Raw genomic sequence first — 21,654 nt, forward strand, 5'->3', positions numbered from 1 at the left:
AATATTGCAGGGGGGGAAAGGGTCAGAAACTAGAGAACCTTGCTGTTAAAAAACAAATGTGAATAGATTTACAAGGAGATCCTGCTGAGTAGCATTGAGAACTTTGTCTAGATACTCACGTTGCAACAGAACAAAGGGTGGGGGGAAAAATGTAATTGTAATGTAACATGTAAGGATAACTTGATCCCCTTGCTGTACAGTGGGAAAATAAAAAATTAAAAAAGAAACAAATGCGCAACACAAAACCCAAACCAGAAGAGAAAAAGCAGACCAGAACCCCTGGAGATAAAAGTACCCTTTCCTGTTTAGTGGTGTGAAAGTCTTCCATGTAGTTACCCATGTGGCCAATCATCTGTGAAGGCTGCCAACATGAAGTGCATTATGCTAAATACAGGGTAGACAAAAATAGGTAAGATACATAGTCCCTGTGCTCAATGACCTACCCTACAAACAAAAGGAGTTATAGTTCAATGAAATACATACAGCTTATGGAAACAAAGAAAAGCATCTACTTATGTGTTAAGTATTCTTACCACAACAAAAACATGTAATTAAAAAAAAAAAAAAAAAAAAAGAAAGAAAGAAAGAAAAGCATCTAATTACCTGGGACATTCAGAAACCGAATGAAATTTGAGCCCAGTCTTCAAGAATAAAATCATTTTCCAAGCATGATTAGGATTAGGTTCAGGGAAATTTATCATTTGTAAAAAAAATAAAAATAAAAATCTATCACACCCCTATCTATCAGCAACACAGAACGAGATAATATCATTAATAAAGAGTGATTGTTTTAAAAAGGAACAAAAAATAATAGCCAAAACTAACAAATACATGAAAGACCTCTGGGGAATACCTTACTAAGCATTATTATGAAGGACATACATGAAGACTATAATAAATGAAATACCCTGTTTACTGAAAGATTTGTTATTACTAAGATGAAATTCTCTTAAATTTAATCAAAATCCCGTCAGGTTTTTCACAGAATTTGACAGGTTGACAACCAAAACTCACATGGAAGAGTAAAGGGCCAAGAACAGAACAGACAGTTCTGAATGTCAAAGTGATGGAATGTCTTCACCTGCAATCAAGATTATTATAAAACAGTAGTAATTTAAAAAGCATGGTTTTAGTGCAGATACAGACAAGACCAACTGAACAAAATAAAGAGCTCAGAAACAGGCCCACGCATTAAGCGAAAACTGGGAATGTGACCAAGGTGGGAATGTGACCAAGGTGGAATTATCTATCAGTAGGAAATGAAGTCAATAAATGATCTGAGCCAATTATTAAGCTTATGTAGAAGATAAAATTAGATCTCTAGTTCATACCATATATGAAAAGAGATTTTAAATGGATTAACGATAATGATATAGGATATTCTCTTTACGACAATCAGATAAAAAAATTCTCTCAAAACAAACATCACCTAACAAAGGAAAAAAGAATGAAAAACATTATTGGATTAAATTTTTTAAACTTTTTAATAAGAGATAATCCAAAAAAAAAAAAAAAAAAAAAAAAAGATACACCACCAACTGGAAAGTGGTATTTACAATACATCAAACAGACAAAGGATTAGTATCTACAATACATAAAGAACTACAAACAGATAAAAGGAGCTTCTGGGAAATGTCTCTCACACACTTTTCTGGAGGTGACTGCCCTTCCTTCCCAGCCAACTCCTCAGGCCCCCTCTTCCCCCGACCACATGGTTTTTAGTTAGAACTGACAATCACAGCTCCTAAGCCGGCCCCACCTAGAACTGACTCCCATATTTTCAAATTACAACAAAAAGATTATTTTCCACGGCAAAGCTAGAAAGATGTAAGATACAGTGTACAATCCTTCTTTTCCTCCAAACACCCAACCTGCCCACACGTGGAAGAAAGTCTACAGTAAAGCAATGAAGAAAACACACAGGAAGACCATACAGATGGCATTCCACACACACTTCCGTTCCTTCAGCAGATTGGGTACATGAGTAAAGCAACTGCCTTACTACGTAAGTGAACTAGAGCTGAATTTCTCTAACTTGAGACCATGAATTTGAAGAAGTAGTTAACAGGGTCCTTAAAAAAATAATTTAGGGAGGTCCCGTAATGGTGCAGTGGTTAAGGAATCCGACTAGGAACCATGAGGTTTCAGGTTTGATCCCTGGCCTTGCTCAGGGGGTTAAGGATCTGGCGTTGCCATGAGCTGTGGTGTAGGTTGCAGACGTAGCTTGGATCCTGCATTGCTGTGGCTCTGGCATAGGCCGGTGGCTACAGCTCCGACTGGACCCCTAGCCTGGGAACCTCCATATGCCGCAGGAGTGGCCCTAGAAAAGGCAAAAAGACAAAAATAATAATAATAATAATAATAATTTAGGAGTTTCGGTTGTAGTGCAGTGGAAGCGAATACATGAGAATGCAAGTTTGATCCCTGGCCTCGCTCAGTGGGCCAGGGATCTCGTATTGCCACAAGCTGTGGTGTAGGTCACAGAAGAGGCTCAGATCCTGTGTTGCTGTGGCTGTGGTGTAGGCCAGCAGGTGTAGCTCCAATTCAAACCCTGGCCTGGGAACTTCCACATGCCGCAGGTGCAGCCCTCTTAAAAAAAAAAAAAAAAAAAAAAAAGGTGCAAAAAATAATTTTAAAAAATAATAATTTTTAAAAACCAGATTCATTATTAATTAGCTCTTAAATAAATTAGCCCTTAAGGAATAAAGGCTAATCCTAAAATCTGAAATCCTAAAATGAACATAATTAACACAGAAATAAATACTAAAAACCTTTATTTTCTTCTTTGGCCACCTGGCAGCATATGGAGTTCCCAGACCAGGGACAAGATCTAAGTTGCAGCTGCGGCGATGCTGGATCCTTTAATCCAACCCACTGTGCTAAGGCCAGGGATCAAACCCACATTACAGCCCTCCGGAGATGCCACCAACCCCACTGCACCACAGAGGGACCTCCCTAACTACCTATTTTAGTATATGGCATTTACTTCAACGCAGGCCCACTACAAAAAATGTTTCAAGTAGATGTATATATGCTACACAAATATACATAAATGAGCTTGTCTACTCTGATTGCTGCATCTTGGTAATTTGGCACCTATATGCCTTCCTAACACACAAACCAAGAGTAAAGCTGAGAGGTGACTCATTTTTTGGCAGACACCATATAGTCATTATTAAAGAAGACATCACTATAAACAGATCCTGAAAATAATCAATTATTTTGCCACTCTGAAGACAAGACCATAGTCAGTAGTGAAACTATCATATAACCAGGTTTTTATGACAGAGTATCACGGCACATCTCACCTCTTGGTTACCAAATTTCCTTAAAAGCTTCTTATGATGGACGTGGAGCAAAATTCTTCTTGAAAGTCTGAATGAATTAGAACCACTTAGAGGACTTAACCTGTTTTTCTCCCACTAATTCCTCTCAGTGTTTCTTTCCAGGGCTGCAGCCAATCTAATTTGTTGAAACAAAGATAAGGGACCTTTACCTATTGTGGAAAACAAAATCCAAATACAGTCCATCTGCTGCTGAGAGTTTCTGTTGTCTCCAGACAACTCTGAGAAGGCAGCGGGGGAGTGTGTGTGGAAAAGGCAGGTAGAAAGAAGAGCAGCCCTCTCTAGGAACCACAGGCCCTGGGCAAGGTGGAACTGTTAGGGAGCAAGATACTGCATTTTTATTTCTTACTCATCTTTCTGATGCTCAGCCTCGTGTAGCACCAGCTGCAACCCTCTGTGAATTTTCATTTCTAATTCAAAAAGTAGCAGAATGGACAAAATGGAGGCTAAAGGCTCGGCTGTTGGGTACCCTTGCTTGACAAAATTACTTCCAGAATTATTCCAGCCAGAATTACTCCTTACCAATGTAAAGGAAAAAAACAAAGCTCTAATGTGAAAGTGCCTTCATAGAATTCGGGGAACGTCAAGTTTATTAGTCTCCTAGCATCCTCTCCCATGCGGATCACACTCTTCAAAATGAGACTCACTGACTATCTTCCTCTGAAGCTAAAAACAACACCTCTCGTTACCATTCCAACACGACTTAGGTACTGGTTTCTCACCACCATGCTCCTCACTGTTGTTCCAAAGCAGGCAATACATCAAGAATAACTGCCTGCCGTTTTGAACACTGAAATGAGGAAGCCAACTAGCCAGGCTTCACCTGCCAGGGCTTGTGAACCCCAAAAGAGCAGTGCGTAATGTGCTTCACGAACGGCAGAATTCGCAGAGAAGGGAAGGAAGGCTCTTTGACCTCAGCATCACAGGAGCTATGCCCTTACCAGCATGTCGGTGGCACTGAGGTAGTGCTTGCTCGCCATGCACTGTTCCAGCTTTTGAGGCACTTGCTTGATATTCTCGATTTCATCCAGCAGGTTCAGGACATGCTTATGTTCAATCCCTTCAATCCACAACTTCCGCAGTTCGTCTCGTTTGCAGTGCAACAGCATCTTACATGAAAGCAGATTCTCCTTCACCTGCAACACAACAGTTTCAAGCTTGGGTCAGTTCCAAGTCTTACCAGCCCAAACCTGCAATGTGGTGTGTGTTCTGCACCGGCACTGTTTCTAAGCACAGTTCCCAATTCTCACTCCTGTTCATTCCCTTCTGGCTCATCTGCTTGCAAAATTCCGAATCCCAGTTCTGACAGGCTCCCTTGCATTGTGTGACCATGTCTACGTTTGTACTTTCTCTTCAGTGACATGCAAAAATGACTCCCCACCTTTGAGGATATCCAGGAAAAATTGCTCAGGATATCAAGCACCCTGAAACTATCAAGTTCCCATAGCGAAGTTCATCTATCGAAAAGAGAATGACTGCTTTGAGAGTCCACGCTACTCTTCCCTGCCCATTCTTCCTGGGCTATTTCCTATTCAGCTGATAGGTGACTGGGTCCATCCTTCTGGAGCGAGAATTTCAGTTTAAGTTTCCAACCAAGGAACTGGGAGTTCACCTCAACTGACCAAAATCTAAGGCTACTTTCCAGAAAAGAAATGATACATCCAGGGATAAACTCAAAATAAAGCGAATGGGGACACACGGCCATGTATTCCAATTTTTAGCTACTAAATAAGACAAGTGCAGGGGTGATCATTGATCTGCACCGTTTGGTGACCAGCATACAGGCACAGCTTGATAAAAGGAAGAGGAGAGGAAAAGGGACAGAACCACAAGGTACATAATTAGGACATTTTCATCTTCTACCCTAATGACAAGTTTTTGATTTTTATAGCGTGCAAGAGGAGAATCATGATCTTTCAACATTCACAGAACTCTTTTCATAGACTTTTGATATTCCCTTGGATGTGTTTTTATTTAAATTAGGATTTTGTATTTGTTTACAGTTTTGGTTTTGTTTTCAGGGTGAGATTTACGCATGACTGCCTCAAGTGTACCATTTGAGGAGTTTCAGCCAATGCACACATCTGCGTAAGCCAAACCCTCATCACTGTCTAGGACATTTCCGCCACCCTACAAACTCTACCGTATTCTTAACTATTGAAAATCTGTCTTCTTCTATAGTATTTGGTGTGGTGGTGCACAGACTCACTGATGCTGTATTTCTGGTAATTGCAAAAATAAATTTCAGAGTTCCCAGGTCATGGCGCAGAGGAAACGAATCCAACTAGGAACCATGAGGTTGTGGGTTTGACCCCTGGCCTCACTCAGATCCTGAGTTGCTGTGGCGTAGGCTGACAGCTACAGCTCTGATTAGACCCCTAGCCTGGGAACCTCCATTTGCTGTGGGTGTGGCCCGCCTCCCCAAAAAAAAAATAGAACAAAGAGATTTAAAAAAATAAAAATTAAAAAATAATAAATTTCAACATTTTTCCAACAAACAAGGAAAACATGAAGATAGAATGCTAAAATTAGAAAGCGTTCTGGGAAAGCATCTAATCCAATCCTACAACGTTAGGACAATGCCTCAATCATAGTTTTATCAAAACTCTCTAATGTAAAAAGAGCCCTGAAAAGGGGGATTTTGCAATCACTCTTGTTAAGCATAGTGGTATGACTGTTAGCTTTGGTGGGAGGGTCATTAGACTCCTTTGAAGACCTGTTGAAGAAGGTTCTATACCTCTATTCCTTCCTGGAATCCCATCAGAGGGCCAAAGCATTTTATTTATCTTTAGCATAGAACAAGAAAAGAGAACAGAGAGAAGGGAATGCCAAAGATGACGAGAAAACCTTGGAAGCCATCGAGAAGATGAATGGCACCAAGTGGGGTTGCTAACACTGCAAAGGAGGCACCGGGGAAAGACACAAGGAGGCAAGAGAAGAGGTTAAAACTGAGTGTTTTGAGCCCTCATCAAACATCCTCATCAAACCACGCAGATACACACTCCCCTCCTCCCAGCAATGGTCAAACAGGAGAGGTACAATCTGAAGAGCGTCAATTAGAAAGAATCTGGGCCAAGAAATACCAGACACAGCTGAGAGAAGAGTGTGAGGCCCTGGAGAGAGAACAGGAGGATGCAGTCCAAGTGGACCCACGGACAAATAACGTCCTCAGTGCTCTCTGGACCCTTAGCCTCCTGGGCTGGCTCCGATAACACGCAGCTTGACTTTGAGCCCCAACACAGGAAGCTTAGGGCTTTCCCCCGGGAAGGCAACCAAGTGCCAAGGGCTATTGATAGTCCTATCAGAGGTTTCACCAAGGAAACCGCTGGGTCCCCACCCAATCAGCACTAAACAAGCCCCACCACATGCTCCGAATTTCCAATCATCTTTGCAGTACACCTCCCTCCTCCATCCAAAGTGTTAGACAAGGATCACCATTAAGTCAAGCAAAGCCTGCAATATGGAGAGACAGGCATCAAAAAAGAAAAAAAAATTACTGAGGGGGGTAGAAGAAGAAAAACTAGGCAGGAAAAAAATGTTTAAGCTTTAATTAATATCCCTTGGGGGGAAAAAAGAAGATATTACAATGAAACAAGAATGGGATGCTATTAAAAAAAATCAGAGCATGAAAAACAGCTCTTGGAAATTAAAAATGACAGAAAAGGAGTTCCCGTCATGGCGCAGTGGTTAACGAATCCGACTAGGAACCATGAGGTTGCGGGTTCGGTCCCTGCCCTTGCTCAGTGGGTTAACGATCCGGCGTTGCCGTGAGCTGTGGTGTAGGTTGCAGACGCGGCTCGGATCCCGCGTTGCTGTGGCTCTGGCGTAGGCCGGTGGCTACAGCTCCGATTCAACCCCTAGCCTGGGAACCTCCATATGCCGCGGGAGCGGCCCAAGAAATAGCAACAACAACAACAACAAAAGACCAAAAGACAAAAAAAAAAAAAAAAAAAATCCAAAACAAAGGTTAGAAGAGACTCTTGAGCAAAGTTCCAAAAAAGTAAAACACAAAAACAAAAGAAAGGAAAATAAGAGATTAAAGAAAACGGGGAGACTGCTGCACGAGGTCCAATGCTTAGCAAATTAAGAATTCCAGTAGAGGAAAAAAATGAGACAGAGGAAACAATTAACATAAAATGTTCCAGAGCCAAAGACACGAATTTTCAGACGGAAAAGGCATACCAAGTATTCAAGATGAGGGAATAAAAAAAGACCCAAGTCAGGGTACACTATCCTGACAAATAAGGACACAAGGATATAGAGAAAATCCTAAAAGCTTTCAAAGGAAAGGAGCAAAAAAACCCATACAAAGGACTGTGAATCAGAATGCATCAAACTTTTCTCAAGAGCAACACTAAAAGCTGTAAGACAAACGACTAATAGATCTTCAAAATCCTAAGAGAATTATTTCCCAGAAAAACTATCAATCAAGTGTGAGGAAAGAATAAAGACATTTTCAGACATGCAAGCTCTCAAAAAATAAACCTTATCTCAGCAAGCTACTGGAGAATGCTTTCCATCAACAGAAGGGAAAAACAGAAGGGAAGAAACAGGATCCAGGAAAGAGGGAAGCCGATGCAGAAGAAAGGAAATGGGATGTTTCAGTCACTTCCTCCAAGGAAGTCAACAGTATTGCCCAAGGAAATACACACCACTGTCTACAAAACTGCTAAGTAACCAGAACTATTGTATAGCATAGGTAAATCTCAATACTCCATGATAGCCTATGTGGGAAAAGAATCTGAAAAAGAATGGACATATATAAATTTGTAGAAAACTATGCAACTGATTCACTTTGCTGTATACCTGAAATTAACGCAACATTTAAGTTAACTATACTCCAATAAAAAATTTTCTTAAAGGAACGAGTATGCTGGATAGCTTAGATGTAAATGTTTATGTCATTATAATAAAATAAGTACTAGCTATTTAACCAAAAACTGAGATACAAAGGGTTTGAAGGAAGATGAGGTGAGGTGGGAGAAAAAGGGAGAACCACAACCAGCAATTCACATACAGTGTCTAAAAGAGAAAAAGCCAGGTGTTCCCACCGTGGCTCAGTGTAAGCAAATCCGACTAGGAACCTTGAGGTTGCAGGTTCGATCCCTGGCCTTGCTCAGTGGGTTAAGGATCCATTGTTGCCTTGAGTTGTGGTGTAGGTCGAAGATACGGCTCCGATCTAGTATGGCGGTGGTGTAGGCTGGTGGCTACAGCTCTGATTAGACCCCTAGCCTGGGAACCTCCATATGCTATGGGTGCGGCTCAAAAAAGAGAAAAAGGCAAAAAACAAAATCAAACAAAATAGAAAAAGCCAGAAAAACAGGGTGTTACTTAGAAATACAGAAATATTAAATATCTGGTGGGGGGGGGACTTCAATGAGTAAAGGTCTATGCCTCTGAAGTGTTGGCACTGGGACTGGGGTAGGACGAGGTAAGGGAGTACTGCATTTTTTTTCTTTAATCAGCACTTGTGGTTTTATTTGATTTTTTGAAACACATTTTTCAAAGCCATTCCTAGATCCTCTTAGAATTCTTGGTCTCTGGCTTAAGAACTCCTGCGATTAAATCTATCGTATTTTACCTCTTAGTTAAAACCTATTAGACTCTGATAGCTGATATTCTACTTAAATCACCTTGGTTCCGTATTTCTCAGCATTTTCCTCTGTGTGTAATAGTTACCACACAAACGGTTAAAAATAAATTTTGTGTCATACAACACACAGCTAGACGCTTCATCAAAAGAGTGGGAGACAAACTTACAGAGTGTCCTTAAAGCTGGGCAAACTCCTTTCTGACCATGAGAGCACTCCACACTAGGATATATACCATATCATCAGCTCACTCCTCATTTTCGATTACTACGTGGAGAGAAGACGAAAAGGAAGGTGGAATTGGGGTGCGTGTCTGGGGTGGGGGAGGGGACATCAGGCTGTGTGCCAAATGAACACGACCCAAATTATCCCCTCAACTGAGTTTAGCCAAAGCTGCCGGCATAAGCAGCTCACATGAACTTTTCATACTAAAGCGCCCTGAGGCTTCAGCTTTTTGATCAGAAAGTCACAGTTTCAAAGAAATGTTCTTTTAAAACTTGGGGCAGCAAGGGGAACATTACTCAGCAATAAAAGGGAAGAGACATGCAGAATCTTAACATTACGCTGAGTAAAAGAAGCCAGACACTAGAGTATATGCTATTCAAAGTTCTGGAACAGGCAAAAATAATCTCTGGTGCTAAGAATTCAAATCAGGAGTTGTTTGGAGCAGGACTGGGTGGGCTGGGGGGTGGGGGGAATTGCCTGTGAAGAAGCAGGAGGACAGTTTCCAGATTGGATACAGTCTCCATTCAAGGATACAAACATTTGCCAAAACTCACTGAACTGTACTCTAAAAATTTTGTATGTAAACTACAGCTCAATAAATACAATTTTTTAAAGAGGGAGGGGAGAAGCGGGGCTACATTCACCAACGCATAACGGCATCTAAAGTAAGAAAGGTACCATATTATACCTAAACGTTTATTTCTCAAATGCCTGGGGGTTTTTTGTTGTTGTTTTTCTTTTTAGGGCCATACCCATGGCATATGGAAGTTCCAGGCCAGGAATCGAATCGGAACTACAGCTGCCGGCCACAGCCCCAGCAACGCAGGATCCAAGCAGGGTCTGCGACCAACACCACAGCTCACAGCAACATCAGATCCTTAACCCACTGAGCAAGGCCAGGGATCGAACATGCATCCTCACGGATGCTAGTCAGATTCGTTTCCGCTGAGCCACGATGAGAACTCATCAAATGCCAGTTGTTTTAGAAATGTGGTGACAGCATTTTAATTCCATTATAATTTATCAGGATAATTAAGACTGAAAAATTGTGTTGCTCTGTTTCTCCCTTAAACAAAACCACGAAGAGTCAAGCTTTTCAAATCATGATATCAAAACCCAAGAAACTGGAGTTCCCATCATGGCGCAGCGGTTAACAAATCTGACTAGCAAACATGAGGCTGCAGGTTCGACCCCTGGCCTTGCCCAGTGGGTTAAGGATCTGGCGTTGCCATGGGCTGTGTTGTAGGTCAAAGACGCAGCTTGGATCTGGTATTGCTGTGGTGTAGGCTGGCAGCTGTAGCTCCAATTCGAACCCTAGCCTGGGAACCTCCATATGCCGTGGGTGCAGCCCTAAAAAGACAAAAAAAAAAAAAAAAGAAAAGAAAAAGGAAGAGAAAGAAAGAAATCTTTCCTCAAACATATTTCCTTTGCTTTCTTAGAATTCTAGTAACTTCACGGTTGGTCCAAATCATCCATTCAGAAATTATTTCAGGGAGTTCCTACTGGGGCTCAGCAGGTTAAGATCCCAACTAGTATTCATGAGGATGCAGGTCCAATCCCTGGTCCAGCTCAGTGGGTTAAGGATCCTATGTTGCCGTGAGCTGCAGCACAAGTCACAGATGCGGCTTGGATCTGGTGTTGCTGCAGCACAGGCCGGCAGCTACAGTTCCAATTCAACCTGTAGCCTCGGAAAATGTCCTATGCTGCAGATGCAGCCGAAGAAAGAAAGAAAGAAGGAGGGGAGAGGAGAGGCGAGGAGGAAGGACGAAAGAAAGGACCTGGCATTGCCACTGCTGCAGCGCGGGTTCAATCCCTGAGAACTTCCATATGCCACAGGCACAGCCAAAAAGAAAAGAAAAGAAGGAACACAGGGCCCCAAAGGTTACTGTGAATGGGTATGTGAAAGGTTACAGAAAGCAGAGAAATAGATTTTTGCAACCCTGCCTTGGGAGAGAGCAAGCAAAGAGGAAACAAACTGGGGCCTCTGAAGAGCACTGTGGGAGTATTTGACAAGAAGGATGCTGACGGAGGCCCCGGGGGACATGGCCGAGGTCCTCACTTTCAAGTCAGGAAATCAGCAAAGCACTAAACCTGGATCAAGGATAAGGTAAGAGGGAGTTCCCGTCATGGCTCAGCGGAAACCAATGACTAGGAACCATGAGGGTGCGGGTATGATCCCTGGCCTCGCCCAGTGGGTTAAGGATCCGGCATTGCTGTGAGCTGTGGTGTAGGTCGCAGAAGAAGCTTGGATCCGCAAGGGTTGCTGTGGCTGTGGTGTAGGCCAGCAGCTGTAGCTACAATTTGACCCCTGGCCTGGGAACCCCCATATACCACAGGTGAGGCCCTAAAAAGCAAAAAAAAAAAAAAAAAGGAATAAGGTAAGAGGAGGAGAGGAATGCCTTGGAATGTGCCTATTATCTGTAACAAAGCACAACAAATCTGCAAGCACCTCACTGAAACTGTAGACGAGAAATATCCTGTGGGGTTCCCCATAACCAAAGGCTGGTAAATGAAAATTAAAGTAATAATCACCATTATTCTTACTTCTAAAAGTACAAAATATCCTTATTTTCTTTTTGTGGTTTAAAAAAAAAAAAAATCAATCTTCCTATAAGCATTGTCATGGGTTTCCTCTTAACAAGTGTCCAAACCATTCCTTCCCCGTAGTCTTAAAGCAAGTGCCTAGAAGGAATGAACTTTAGAAACACCACTCACTGGTCTGTTTAAAAGCCCTTTAGAACTATCGATCATTTTTAAATTACCTTCAAACTTTTATTTCTCATGCTTTTTTTGCCCCTTCGTTTTTTAGATTCCATTTTAAGGTCTTAAATGCTGAGAGGTTCCACTCAGCGCTTTCCAAAGGCAATACTTTTGAGTTGCAGAGTCTGTTACCAGTACACAAATACAGATACTGTTAAACTTAATGCAAAGCTTCCCTCCTAGGAAGCCTGAGATGGCATTAATGATCCAGGCCCATCTAGATTTTAAGTGGCAGTATCTCGTTACTGCCCACAGTTTGGCATGTCCATTTCTAGGCTTTTTTCCCTTTCTCATACAAGTAGCTTGGATCTTCTATCATTTATCTAGACTTAAACAACTTCCTACCCAAACCATGTTGTTCTCTTGTGATGGTGTCCGTATCAAAATTTTCTTCATTCTCATTCTGCCTCTCAAAGTATACGTTACGTTCACTTAAAAAGTCACACAACTATTTTCGCTACATGTCAGGTAATGAATATTAGATTGCTCAATGATTAAGCCCTAACAACTTCGTATCAGTAATCACCTATGGTTATTTCCAATTACACGCAAGAAGAATGAGTTAAGAACTTGACTCAGCATTAACAGAGCAGCCTATTGGGGGGAAATATAGTGTTTATGCACACATCACAACACGGATATGTTTCTTTGTTTTCCCTTCAGCCTATCTGATTCTATGTTAAGTATTAGATAGATACTTAGTATCTTTAAAGAAATTTGATGCCATCTCATCTACTTAGCACAGGTCAACTACTACCAACAAGCATCACCCATACATACAGCGCCAAGTCCCCAACTCATCATCGATTTTCAGTGATGCTGCGGCCATTAACAGTCATTATTATGAGAGACACTGGCAGAACCAGTGGATTCGGGGGGTAGGGGGTGTTTGATTCTCCTTTTTGTTTTTACGAATGCACCTGCAACATATAGAAGTTCCTAGGCTAAGGGTCGAATCGGAGTTGTGGCTCCCAGCCTACACCACAGCAACGCTGGATCCTTAACCCACTGATTGAGGCAAGGGATCAAATTCAAATCCTCACAGAAACAACATTACGTCCTTAACCTGCTGAGCCACAACAGGAACTCCAGATTCTGAGGTTTTTCTAAGGCAGCAACATCTCCTTTGTACTCAATAACACATTCGGCAATAAAAGGAGAGCCCCACTATTTTACTTACTATTGACATTAATTGACCCGATCAATCATACATGGCATTTTATTTGCATGTATTTTTTTTTTTCTGGAAAAAAAAAATTCCAGAAGGACTTGATTGATTTATAAAGAAGTCTGGAACATCTGGGAAGAGTCAAATCCACCTATCAGCTCCTATTATCCTCAAGGACAGATTCTACCATAGATAAATTCATATATAAAACAAACACCAAAATGGGAAATGTACACTCAACAGTTCTATGTTCTCAAACTCTACAAGGTAACAAAGCACAAACATGAACATCCTTGTCTGCTTTGGCCCCCACTAAAATCTATTCTCATTTTAACACCTACAGTGAAATTAAAAAAACAAATAAAATAAAAAAGGAGTTCCCGTCCTGGCTCAGCAGAAACTAATCTGCCTAGTTTCCATGGACCCACAGGTTTGATCCCTGGCCTCGATCAGTGGGTTAAGGATCTGGCATTGCCATGAGGTGTGGTGTAGGTCCCAGACGCAGCTTCTATCTGGCGTTGCTGTGGCTGTTGCGTAGGCCAGCGGCTACTGCTCCAATTCGACCTCTAGCCTGGGAGCCTCCATATGTCCCAGGTATGGCCCTAAAGACAAAATATTTTAAAAAATGAAATAACACCTAGAGTGGCCCTTTTAAAGGTTGCCCACAGTGTGCCATTCTTGGGCTCAAAACCTTACGATTTTCCATCATGCCTAGAGTTAGAGTCACAGTCCTTACAGTGATCAGCAACCCACACGACCTGGAGTTCCCGTGGTGGCTCAGTGGTTAACGAATCTGACTAGGAACCATGAGGTTGCGGGTTCGATCTCTGCCCTTGCTCAGTGGGTTAAGGATCCGGTGTTGCCGTGAGCTGTGGTATCGGTTGCAGACACGGCTCAGATCCTGTGTTGCTATGGCTGTGGTGTAGGCCAGCGGCTACAGCTCCAATTTGACCCCTAGCCTGGGAACCTCCATATACCACGGGAGCAGCCCAAGAAATGGCAAAAAGACAAAAAGAAAAAAAGAAAGACCCCACATGACATGACCCTCCACCACAGCTCACCCTTCAGCTCTCTCATCTCTGTTCCTTCTCCCCACTTCCCACTCCAGCCCCACTGGCCTCTGCACAGCTTTCCCCCAATTCCAATCATGTTCCTGCTTCTGGAACTTTCTATATCTGCTATTCCTTCTTCCTGGGGTGCTTTTCCAGACTCTCTGTCACCTCCTTCCAGTGCTGACTTGAATATAACCTCAGTGAAGCATTCCCTGACCACTCTGTTCAAAACAGCAACTCCCTACTCTTCTTCCTTGCTGGCTGTGTGTGTGTGTGTGTGTGTGTGCGCGCGCGCGCGCACACTTTTTAGGGTGCAGGCACAGTATATCAAAGTTCCCAGGCTAGGGGTCAAATCAGAGCTGCAACTGCTGGCCTAAGCTACAGCCACACTGGATCCTTAACCCACTGAGCGAGGCCAGGGATCGAACTCATATCCTCATGGATACTAGTTGTGTTCGTTACCACTGAGCCACAAGAACTCCCTTCCTTGTTGTTTTGTTTTGTTTTTTTAAGCCTAGCATTTCTTATCACCTGTTATAACCTCTTTTACTCCTTAATTTATTGGCATTCCCTTGTGGCTCAGTGGGTTGAGGACCCGGCACTGTCACTGCTATGGCTCGGGTTGTTGCTGTGTCATGGGTTTGATCCCTGGCCCTGGAACTCTCACAAGCTACAGGTCCAGCCAAAAAAGAAAAAAAAAAAAAAAAAAATAGCCTGTCTCCCTAATCGAGTATGTAAAATCCACAAGAACAGGAAATTTTGTCTATTTTATTCACTTCTAAACCCCAGGACCTAGAGCAATGCTCAGCACAAAACAGACACTTAATACATTACAAAGGCTAAATCTGTGTTGCTACATCTCATCTGTCTTCCTGTCTCCTCCCACCAGCCTGTAAGCCCCATGAAGACAGGGACTGGTGGTTTCCATTCTATGGAAATCGAAAGCAGATCTCAGAATCTAAAACAGTCCCAGCATACGGCGCAAATATTTGTTGAGTAAGTCCTCATTCCACTCTTTTGGCAGAGAGCAGAAAGAAAATGTCAACTCAGATCCACACCTTCTCAACATCTTGCTTGGCCCTGAAATAAGGGAATCCAGTGATTACTGAATCATCCGCATTTGTACTTTAAAAATACACACACTTTTTTTTTGTATATAATCCAAAGTGCAAGTAAAAACCAAAAATGACAGGCAAAGATTAGTGCGGAATCATCAGTGTTTCCTTGGTGATCCGCAGTGGACTTTCACAGTACAAAATTGTCAAATTACACAGCGAAAACAAATTCGCTTTCATTTCTCCCCCCAACAGTTTTCTTCTTCCCTGTGTCAATCATTAAAGGCTTCTTTGAAAAGAGATTTAGCCCGTTCTTTCTCTTGCCAAGACTGAAGCGAAGCCCTCAGAGTTCTGTGACATTTACTTTCTTGACAACTGCCTGACGTCATAGACACAAAGTTGTCTTTGTTGTTTTCTTGTGCTCAAAACTCCCGCACTCTTAAAAATGAGGGCAGTGCCAAGACTCCGGCGACTCGAACAAATGTGAAATCCTCACGCTGAGGCTCTTCCGTTTCAGCACCAGCCAATACTCTGTTTCGGCCAAGATCCTATCGACTCAGAGTGATAGGGAGTCAAGGCAGAAACCACCGCACTGCTTGCCCTGAGACTAGGACAAAGTCCTTCCAGTCAAGGGCACTCATCAGAAAACACCAGTACCACGAGCTCCTTCACCCTCACTGTGATTACCCGAGGCAAAGCCAGCAGGTCAGCCGCGCTATACATTCGTTTTCTGACCCCTCCTGAGCTTAGCATATTGGGTCAAAACGGACTACAGTTACTTTAAATCTGGAGTCAATCATCTATAGCTTTACCTTGTTTCAGATCAATCCATAGGATGAACTCACCACTTGAAAAGGCTAAGAACGGTAGGATTCCTTTTGAAACTGCCCAGTTAATTTTAAAATGTGAAGAGGTTGGCACATTGCTGCAAAAAAAGGTTATGAGCCTTCTGAGAGTGAAACCGTGCTCTTGGAGGCCCAAACTTTTTAACAGCATTCTTAGAAGAATCATTTATGTATCTACTCACACCATAACATAAGGCTAGAGGGCAGGGGAGAAGACACGGGAGGCTGTTGTAAGCACAGCTATCACTGGGCAGGTCCAGACCAGGGAACTCCTGAACCGATCCAACAGCACAAGGTAGGTAGTGCTTCAAACGGTCTATGCAGCCCTCTGGCCACAGTGCTGGAAGGTCAGCTGCTGAGTGCTAAGGGGCCCAGTATGAGCCTTTGCATCTCTAACCCCAACAAAACAAGAGGTGGCTTGTATGCTGGGGTTCTGCAAAATCTCATTTACAAAGAAGCAGCTTATGCTTAAACGACGTCTGAAAACCAGCAAAAAGCATCTCAGAGCAGGGAGACCAGAGTTCAAATTCTATACTTGTTGAGTGAGAAACAGACCTTAATCATGCTTGGCAAGGAAGCAGTGCTAAGTGCTGGCAGGTGTTATTTATCAGAAAGTGGAAGTCTAAGTATTAAAGGAGTGACCCTCAAAATGCACAGCCGAGAACCACATCACCATGATGTGACAGTACATAACCTTCATTTGAGTAGCTCGTCCCTTGACCAAATATAGAAATACCCGATGAACCCACTTTATCCTTCAGCGACTAAGAAGTCGGCATTCGAGAGTGAAAAGGTTTTCCAAGACCAACCCTGAGAGGAAGGAGGTGAGGGGGTAGGAAGGATGAGCCAAGAAGAGGGAAGAGGGGGAGGAAGAGAGAAAGAAAATAAGAGGAACAGCTCAAGATATGTAACACAATTACAAAATAAAAATTAATACATGCTTGTCACTAAAGAATGATCTTCAAGAATTTCAGGATTCATAATATTTTAACTATGTTTAAATAACTTGTAAGTTAGATTTTTCTTCTCCCAAGTTAGCAAGAACGAACACTGACTTAACAGCAATCACAACCAACCTCAAATGGAGTGACAGATTCAAAAATCAGAATTTTTTTTTTAATGTTCAACTGCTACAGCAAACACACACACACACACACACACACACACTCATGTGTAATGTGAGCATATTAAGTACATTTGATACATTAAAATGACACTCACTAACAGTAAAAGGCCCTAGAGGCTTAAAACATCTCCCCTTTAGGCTTCCTCAAATTGAGGCCCTCTCCTTTGTGTCATTTCACGCGGCAAGGACAAGTAATGGCCAGAGTCAAGGATCAGACACACGGGAAAAACGCAGCAACGCCAGATGCCTTCTGTGATCCTCTTCAGCCCGGCCTTCCAGAAACTTACAAAACTCCTTGCAAAGCATCACTGCGAATCACCCGTGAAGGCCATTACCACCACCAGAGCACCTCCCCGAGCTACAACGCCTGGGCAAAGGGAAGGCCCTGCAATGGCCAGACCAGCAGGATGGAGGCCCACCTGCTTTATCTTGTTCCGGGAGTTGGTGATGCGCTCTGTGATGCTCTGGTACGTGCGAATGGCTGTCGTCAGTTCTGTGTAGTGCTGCACGATCAGTTCATCCAGGTCTCGGTCACACTTCTCGTAGGCCTCTTCCAGGCGCCCCTTCTCGTTTTCTCGGTCTTCAACGTCATCACTGGTCGAGAGGGTCCTGGTTAAGACAGAATAGATCAAGCCGCGTCCAATGCGAACGCCAAAGGTACAAGAAAGGGGACTTCGGCAACGCGAGCACATTCATCTCACTCACTAGGACATGACACAGGTTACTAAGAGAAAAGATGGAACCATGTGCACAGTATATTCCAGGAGCCCATCTAAGTGGATTTACTGGTTTGCCTTGCTGAGGAGGCCTTCCCTTCCCTTTTCCCCTTGGCAAGGTCAGGTGAACAGCCAGCATGAACTCTCCAAGAGTCTGAGCAGCTCTCAATTTGCTGGAGGAACTCCGCAACTTCCATTGCCCTTACCAGTGGCAAGCCCGGCCAATGAGACCTCAGGGCATCTAGGAATGGTTTTCTTGCAACAAGATGCACAGGAAGCAGGTGCCTTTTCCCAACACTGCGATTGTCATACAATGACAAAATACTCCAATCCACTAGCTGTTTTACAGTCCTGAACAAGAAAGCTAAGACACATGCGCCAAGCTACTGCCATGACGTCCCTGGGCCCCCAAAGCAGCCAGCCCACAGCTGCCTTACTTTGCAACTGCTTGTGAAGGGAGATAACATCCACTGTTAAGTCACTTTGGCCTGGTCTTCTTTTATATAGAGCCGAAAGCCTCCCAACTACACAGGTGCTTCTGCACTGAGGAACCACCTTCCCAACAGTTCATCCCAATGACCTGAATTTGGAACCGAGCCCCCAAATAAGGTCACAGTCATTCTAAAATCCACTGCAACAGCAATAATATCAGCTATCCTACGAGAGAGTCCCCCCATTCACTATTCTTCCAACAGCACTAACAAGATTGATATGAATCAACAATAAGCCGGGAATGAGATAGATACACTTATTAAAAAAATCTTCCAATAACTTCGTTTGATACATGGGCCACAGAGCTTTGTTTCTTCTATTATCTCTCTTGGATAATTTTTTTTTTAATTTAGTGTTATAATCAGTAACAAAGAAACCTTTTCCTCTTATCTGTTGGCTGCGGTAATTTAGGGTTTCATTAAATTCCCTCGGTTGTCAGCTTATACATGCAGCAGACTCTGTTCCGTTCATCTTTTTTAATTTAGGGAGGGGGTGGTTTAGGCTCTCAAAGAGGGATGCCGTCAATTCTGAGTCGATCATTAGAACTGCCTTCAGAAAGGATCTGTCAGGGAATCAATCGCGTGTCCCCTCCTCGCATTTTTGCCAGCGCGATACTGTACGACAGCCTTCTCCCAGCGGCCACGTAGAGCAAAAGATCTTCCTGCATGAGGCACCTGACGTATAACATTGTTCTTTCCATCTGGAGGGAGACTCAGCAGACCTAACCTCCAAAACGAATTTTGTACATGTGCTAGGGATGCCCAGAGATGGGGTCCAGCATAAAGTGGGGTGCGGGTGCGGAGAGACTGACAGGGAGTGAAGACAACACCCAAGTCTCTAAGGGCTGTGACATACACTCAAGGAAAACCACACACTGAGAACCCCGAGACTTGAAGGAAGGCCTTTCCCACACCAGGTCCTGTGTCCTCCTCTGTCACCCGGGCAGACGACCGCCAAGCTTCCCTTCAGGTAGAAAATACCACATGGGCATTTGACTAATGAAGTAAATCAGAGCGGAGAACTTAGGGGGAATCTGGTTGTAAAAGCAGAGCTCCCAATCTTACTTGCAATATTCGGGTACAGGATGGCGAAGGATGTCCACCTGTTGTTTCAATGATACATAACATTGCTCTTTAAATCTGATACCTTCCAGGCTGTGAATCTCGAGTCAAGCACCATCAGAAAAGGCTTTCAATTTATCAACTGTCCCAAAGGGAAGAGCTCCTGGATATTTAACTCTCCTACTTCCCCCCTTCGCCCCCCATCACAGCCACAGACTTTTCAAAGCTACAGGGGATCGGCCAGGCATCGTCATGACGCTGTGTGACCCCCCCCACCGCCCCCTCTGTGGAAGGAACCGTGCCCAACATCTCCCACTGTTTACAGTAACTAGTGGAATTACCATTAAGGAAAATGTCAGGCTGAGAGAGAGGACAATTTCTCAGGGGCATCAGCTGTCAGTGTAACACATTACCACAGCATTAGGAGTTATTTAGAAAACAGAGAGGGTTACTCAAGCCAAGATGAGACACTAAACTGGGTCGGGGGTGGGGGGGCTAGGTTCTAATTTCATTTTCAGAGAAAATATTTATACAAGGATCCAGCCTATGCCATGTCGCCCTGCATTTCAGATTCATCCTCCTTTTTTGGCCACACCTACAGCATGCAGAAGTTCCTGGGCCAGAGATCAAACCTGCGACACAGCAGGGACCACGCCAGGTCTTTAACCTGCTGAGCCATCAGGGCACTCCAGAAATTCATCCTCTTTTTGTCTTTTGAGGGCCGCACCCATGGCATATGGAGGTTCCTAGGCTTGGGGTCGAATCGGAGCTGTTGCTGCCGGCCTTCGCCAGAGCCACAGCAATGCCAGATCCAAGCCATGTCTGTGACGTACACCACAGCTCACAGCAACGCCAGATCCTTAACCCACTGAGCAAGGCCAGGGATCGAACCCGCAACCTCATGGTCCCTAGTCGGATTCGCTAATCACTGAGCCACAACGGGAACTTCTTTTTTTTTTTTTTTTTCTTTCTTTTTTCTGGGGGGAGCTATAGCTGCCAACCTACAGCACAGCCACAGCAATGCCAAATCCCAACCATGTCTGTGACCTAAACCACAGCTCACTCTAATGTCAGATACTTAACTCACTGAGCAAGGCGAGGATCAAACCCACATCCTCATGGATACATTTCCACTGAGCCACAATGGGAACTCCCAGAAATTCATTCTCTCGATGTCAACTGGGCTGAATGGCATTTTGCCTTTAGTCAAAAATACTTAAAGAACTCTGAGGACAAAACCACTAAAGTTTTTTGGTTATTGTTTAACTACAGAAAAGTAGTAATAGTAATATCTAGAGAGGTTGTTCATTTTATAGAAGGTATGTTTAACCCTCAGAACAGCCCACTGGAGAGGGTCTCTCTTTTTTAAAGACGAAGCAACATGAGATTTGAAGAAGGTACATTAATTTGCTCCACCTCACCCAATGAGGGGGAGGGAGATAATGCAGGGATTCAAAACCCAGCTCGGTCTGTTTTCAGATTTTGCTTCTACCTGCTAGAGTTGTAGGCTCTGGAATCCAACTGCCTGGATTAGCACCCTGGCTCCACCATCACTGCCCACAGGATCTTGGTCACAGTATCTTATCTGCTCATCTATAAAATGGAAACGATAAGTAACCTTCCTTATAGGGTGGTAGGTGAGAATTAAATGAGATCGAACGAGGCCTGGCATATCACTAGCACTCCACAAATGCCGGCAGTGGTTGCTGGCTGTCATTGTTAGGGCAACAGCAGAAAAGGCAGTAGCATTTTTCCACAATGTCATGGTAACGGCATCCTTCGGAGACAAAGATTCAAGCTTCATCACCCCAAACACTAGATCATTCGGCACTGGGCCTGAGATTTGACCCCTCTTTCACTTTACTCCTTAACATCAAGAATCATGAAGATTTAAAAAAAAAAAAAAAAAAAAGAATAGGATAAAAGTTAAAAAAAAAAAAAAAAGAATTGTTAAGATTTTGAGATTTTTATCACACTTACAAGCTAACAAGTTAGCCTGCCACAGTTTCATGGATACTGGGAGAGGTCATACAACTCCCAGGTCAGAAGCTTAGGACTTTATTACTCACAGCACAGCAAGCAGCACGAGCATCAGTGTATTTCTATCAGGTTCCCCTGTCCCCCAAGTCCCATGAGTGTTGGGCAAATGGACCCCAATGGATACCTACACATACTGAGTTGCTGAAAAGGAACCATCAACTTAAGACACTGAATCTTTT

At 43.3% G+C, this 21,654-nt stretch overlaps 1 protein-coding gene across 9 annotated transcripts in view; it reads right to left on the reverse strand.

The window, feature by feature from the left end:
- EXOC4 (exocyst complex component 4) overlaps nt 1–21,654 on the reverse strand; it is a 799,095-nt gene that overhangs the window by 757,479 nt on the left and 19,962 nt on the right. For all 9 annotated transcript variants that reach the window (XR_014833792.1, XR_014833790.1, XR_014833791.1 and 6 more), the window contains exons 2-3: nt 17,586–17,775; nt 4,286–4,480 (exon numbers count right to left, since the gene is read on the reverse strand). Coding sequence is in view for 1 of the 9 variants with exons in the window: in XM_021078821.2 (XP_020934480.1) it covers nt 4,286–4,480; nt 17,586–17,775 (385 nt within the window). In the remaining 8 variants the exon portion in view is untranslated. The remainder of the gene's footprint in view (nt 1–4,285; nt 4,481–17,585; nt 17,776–21,654) is intronic.

This window comes from Sus scrofa, chromosome 18 (genome assembly GCF_054392235.1).
Source record: "Sus scrofa isolate SSC_HxYL_T2T_F1_AM1 chromosome 18, Sscrofa_HxYL_maternal_Yorkshire_Landrace_v2.0, whole genome shotgun sequence".
Lineage (NCBI taxonomy): Eukaryota > Metazoa > Chordata > Mammalia > Artiodactyla > Suidae > Sus > Sus scrofa.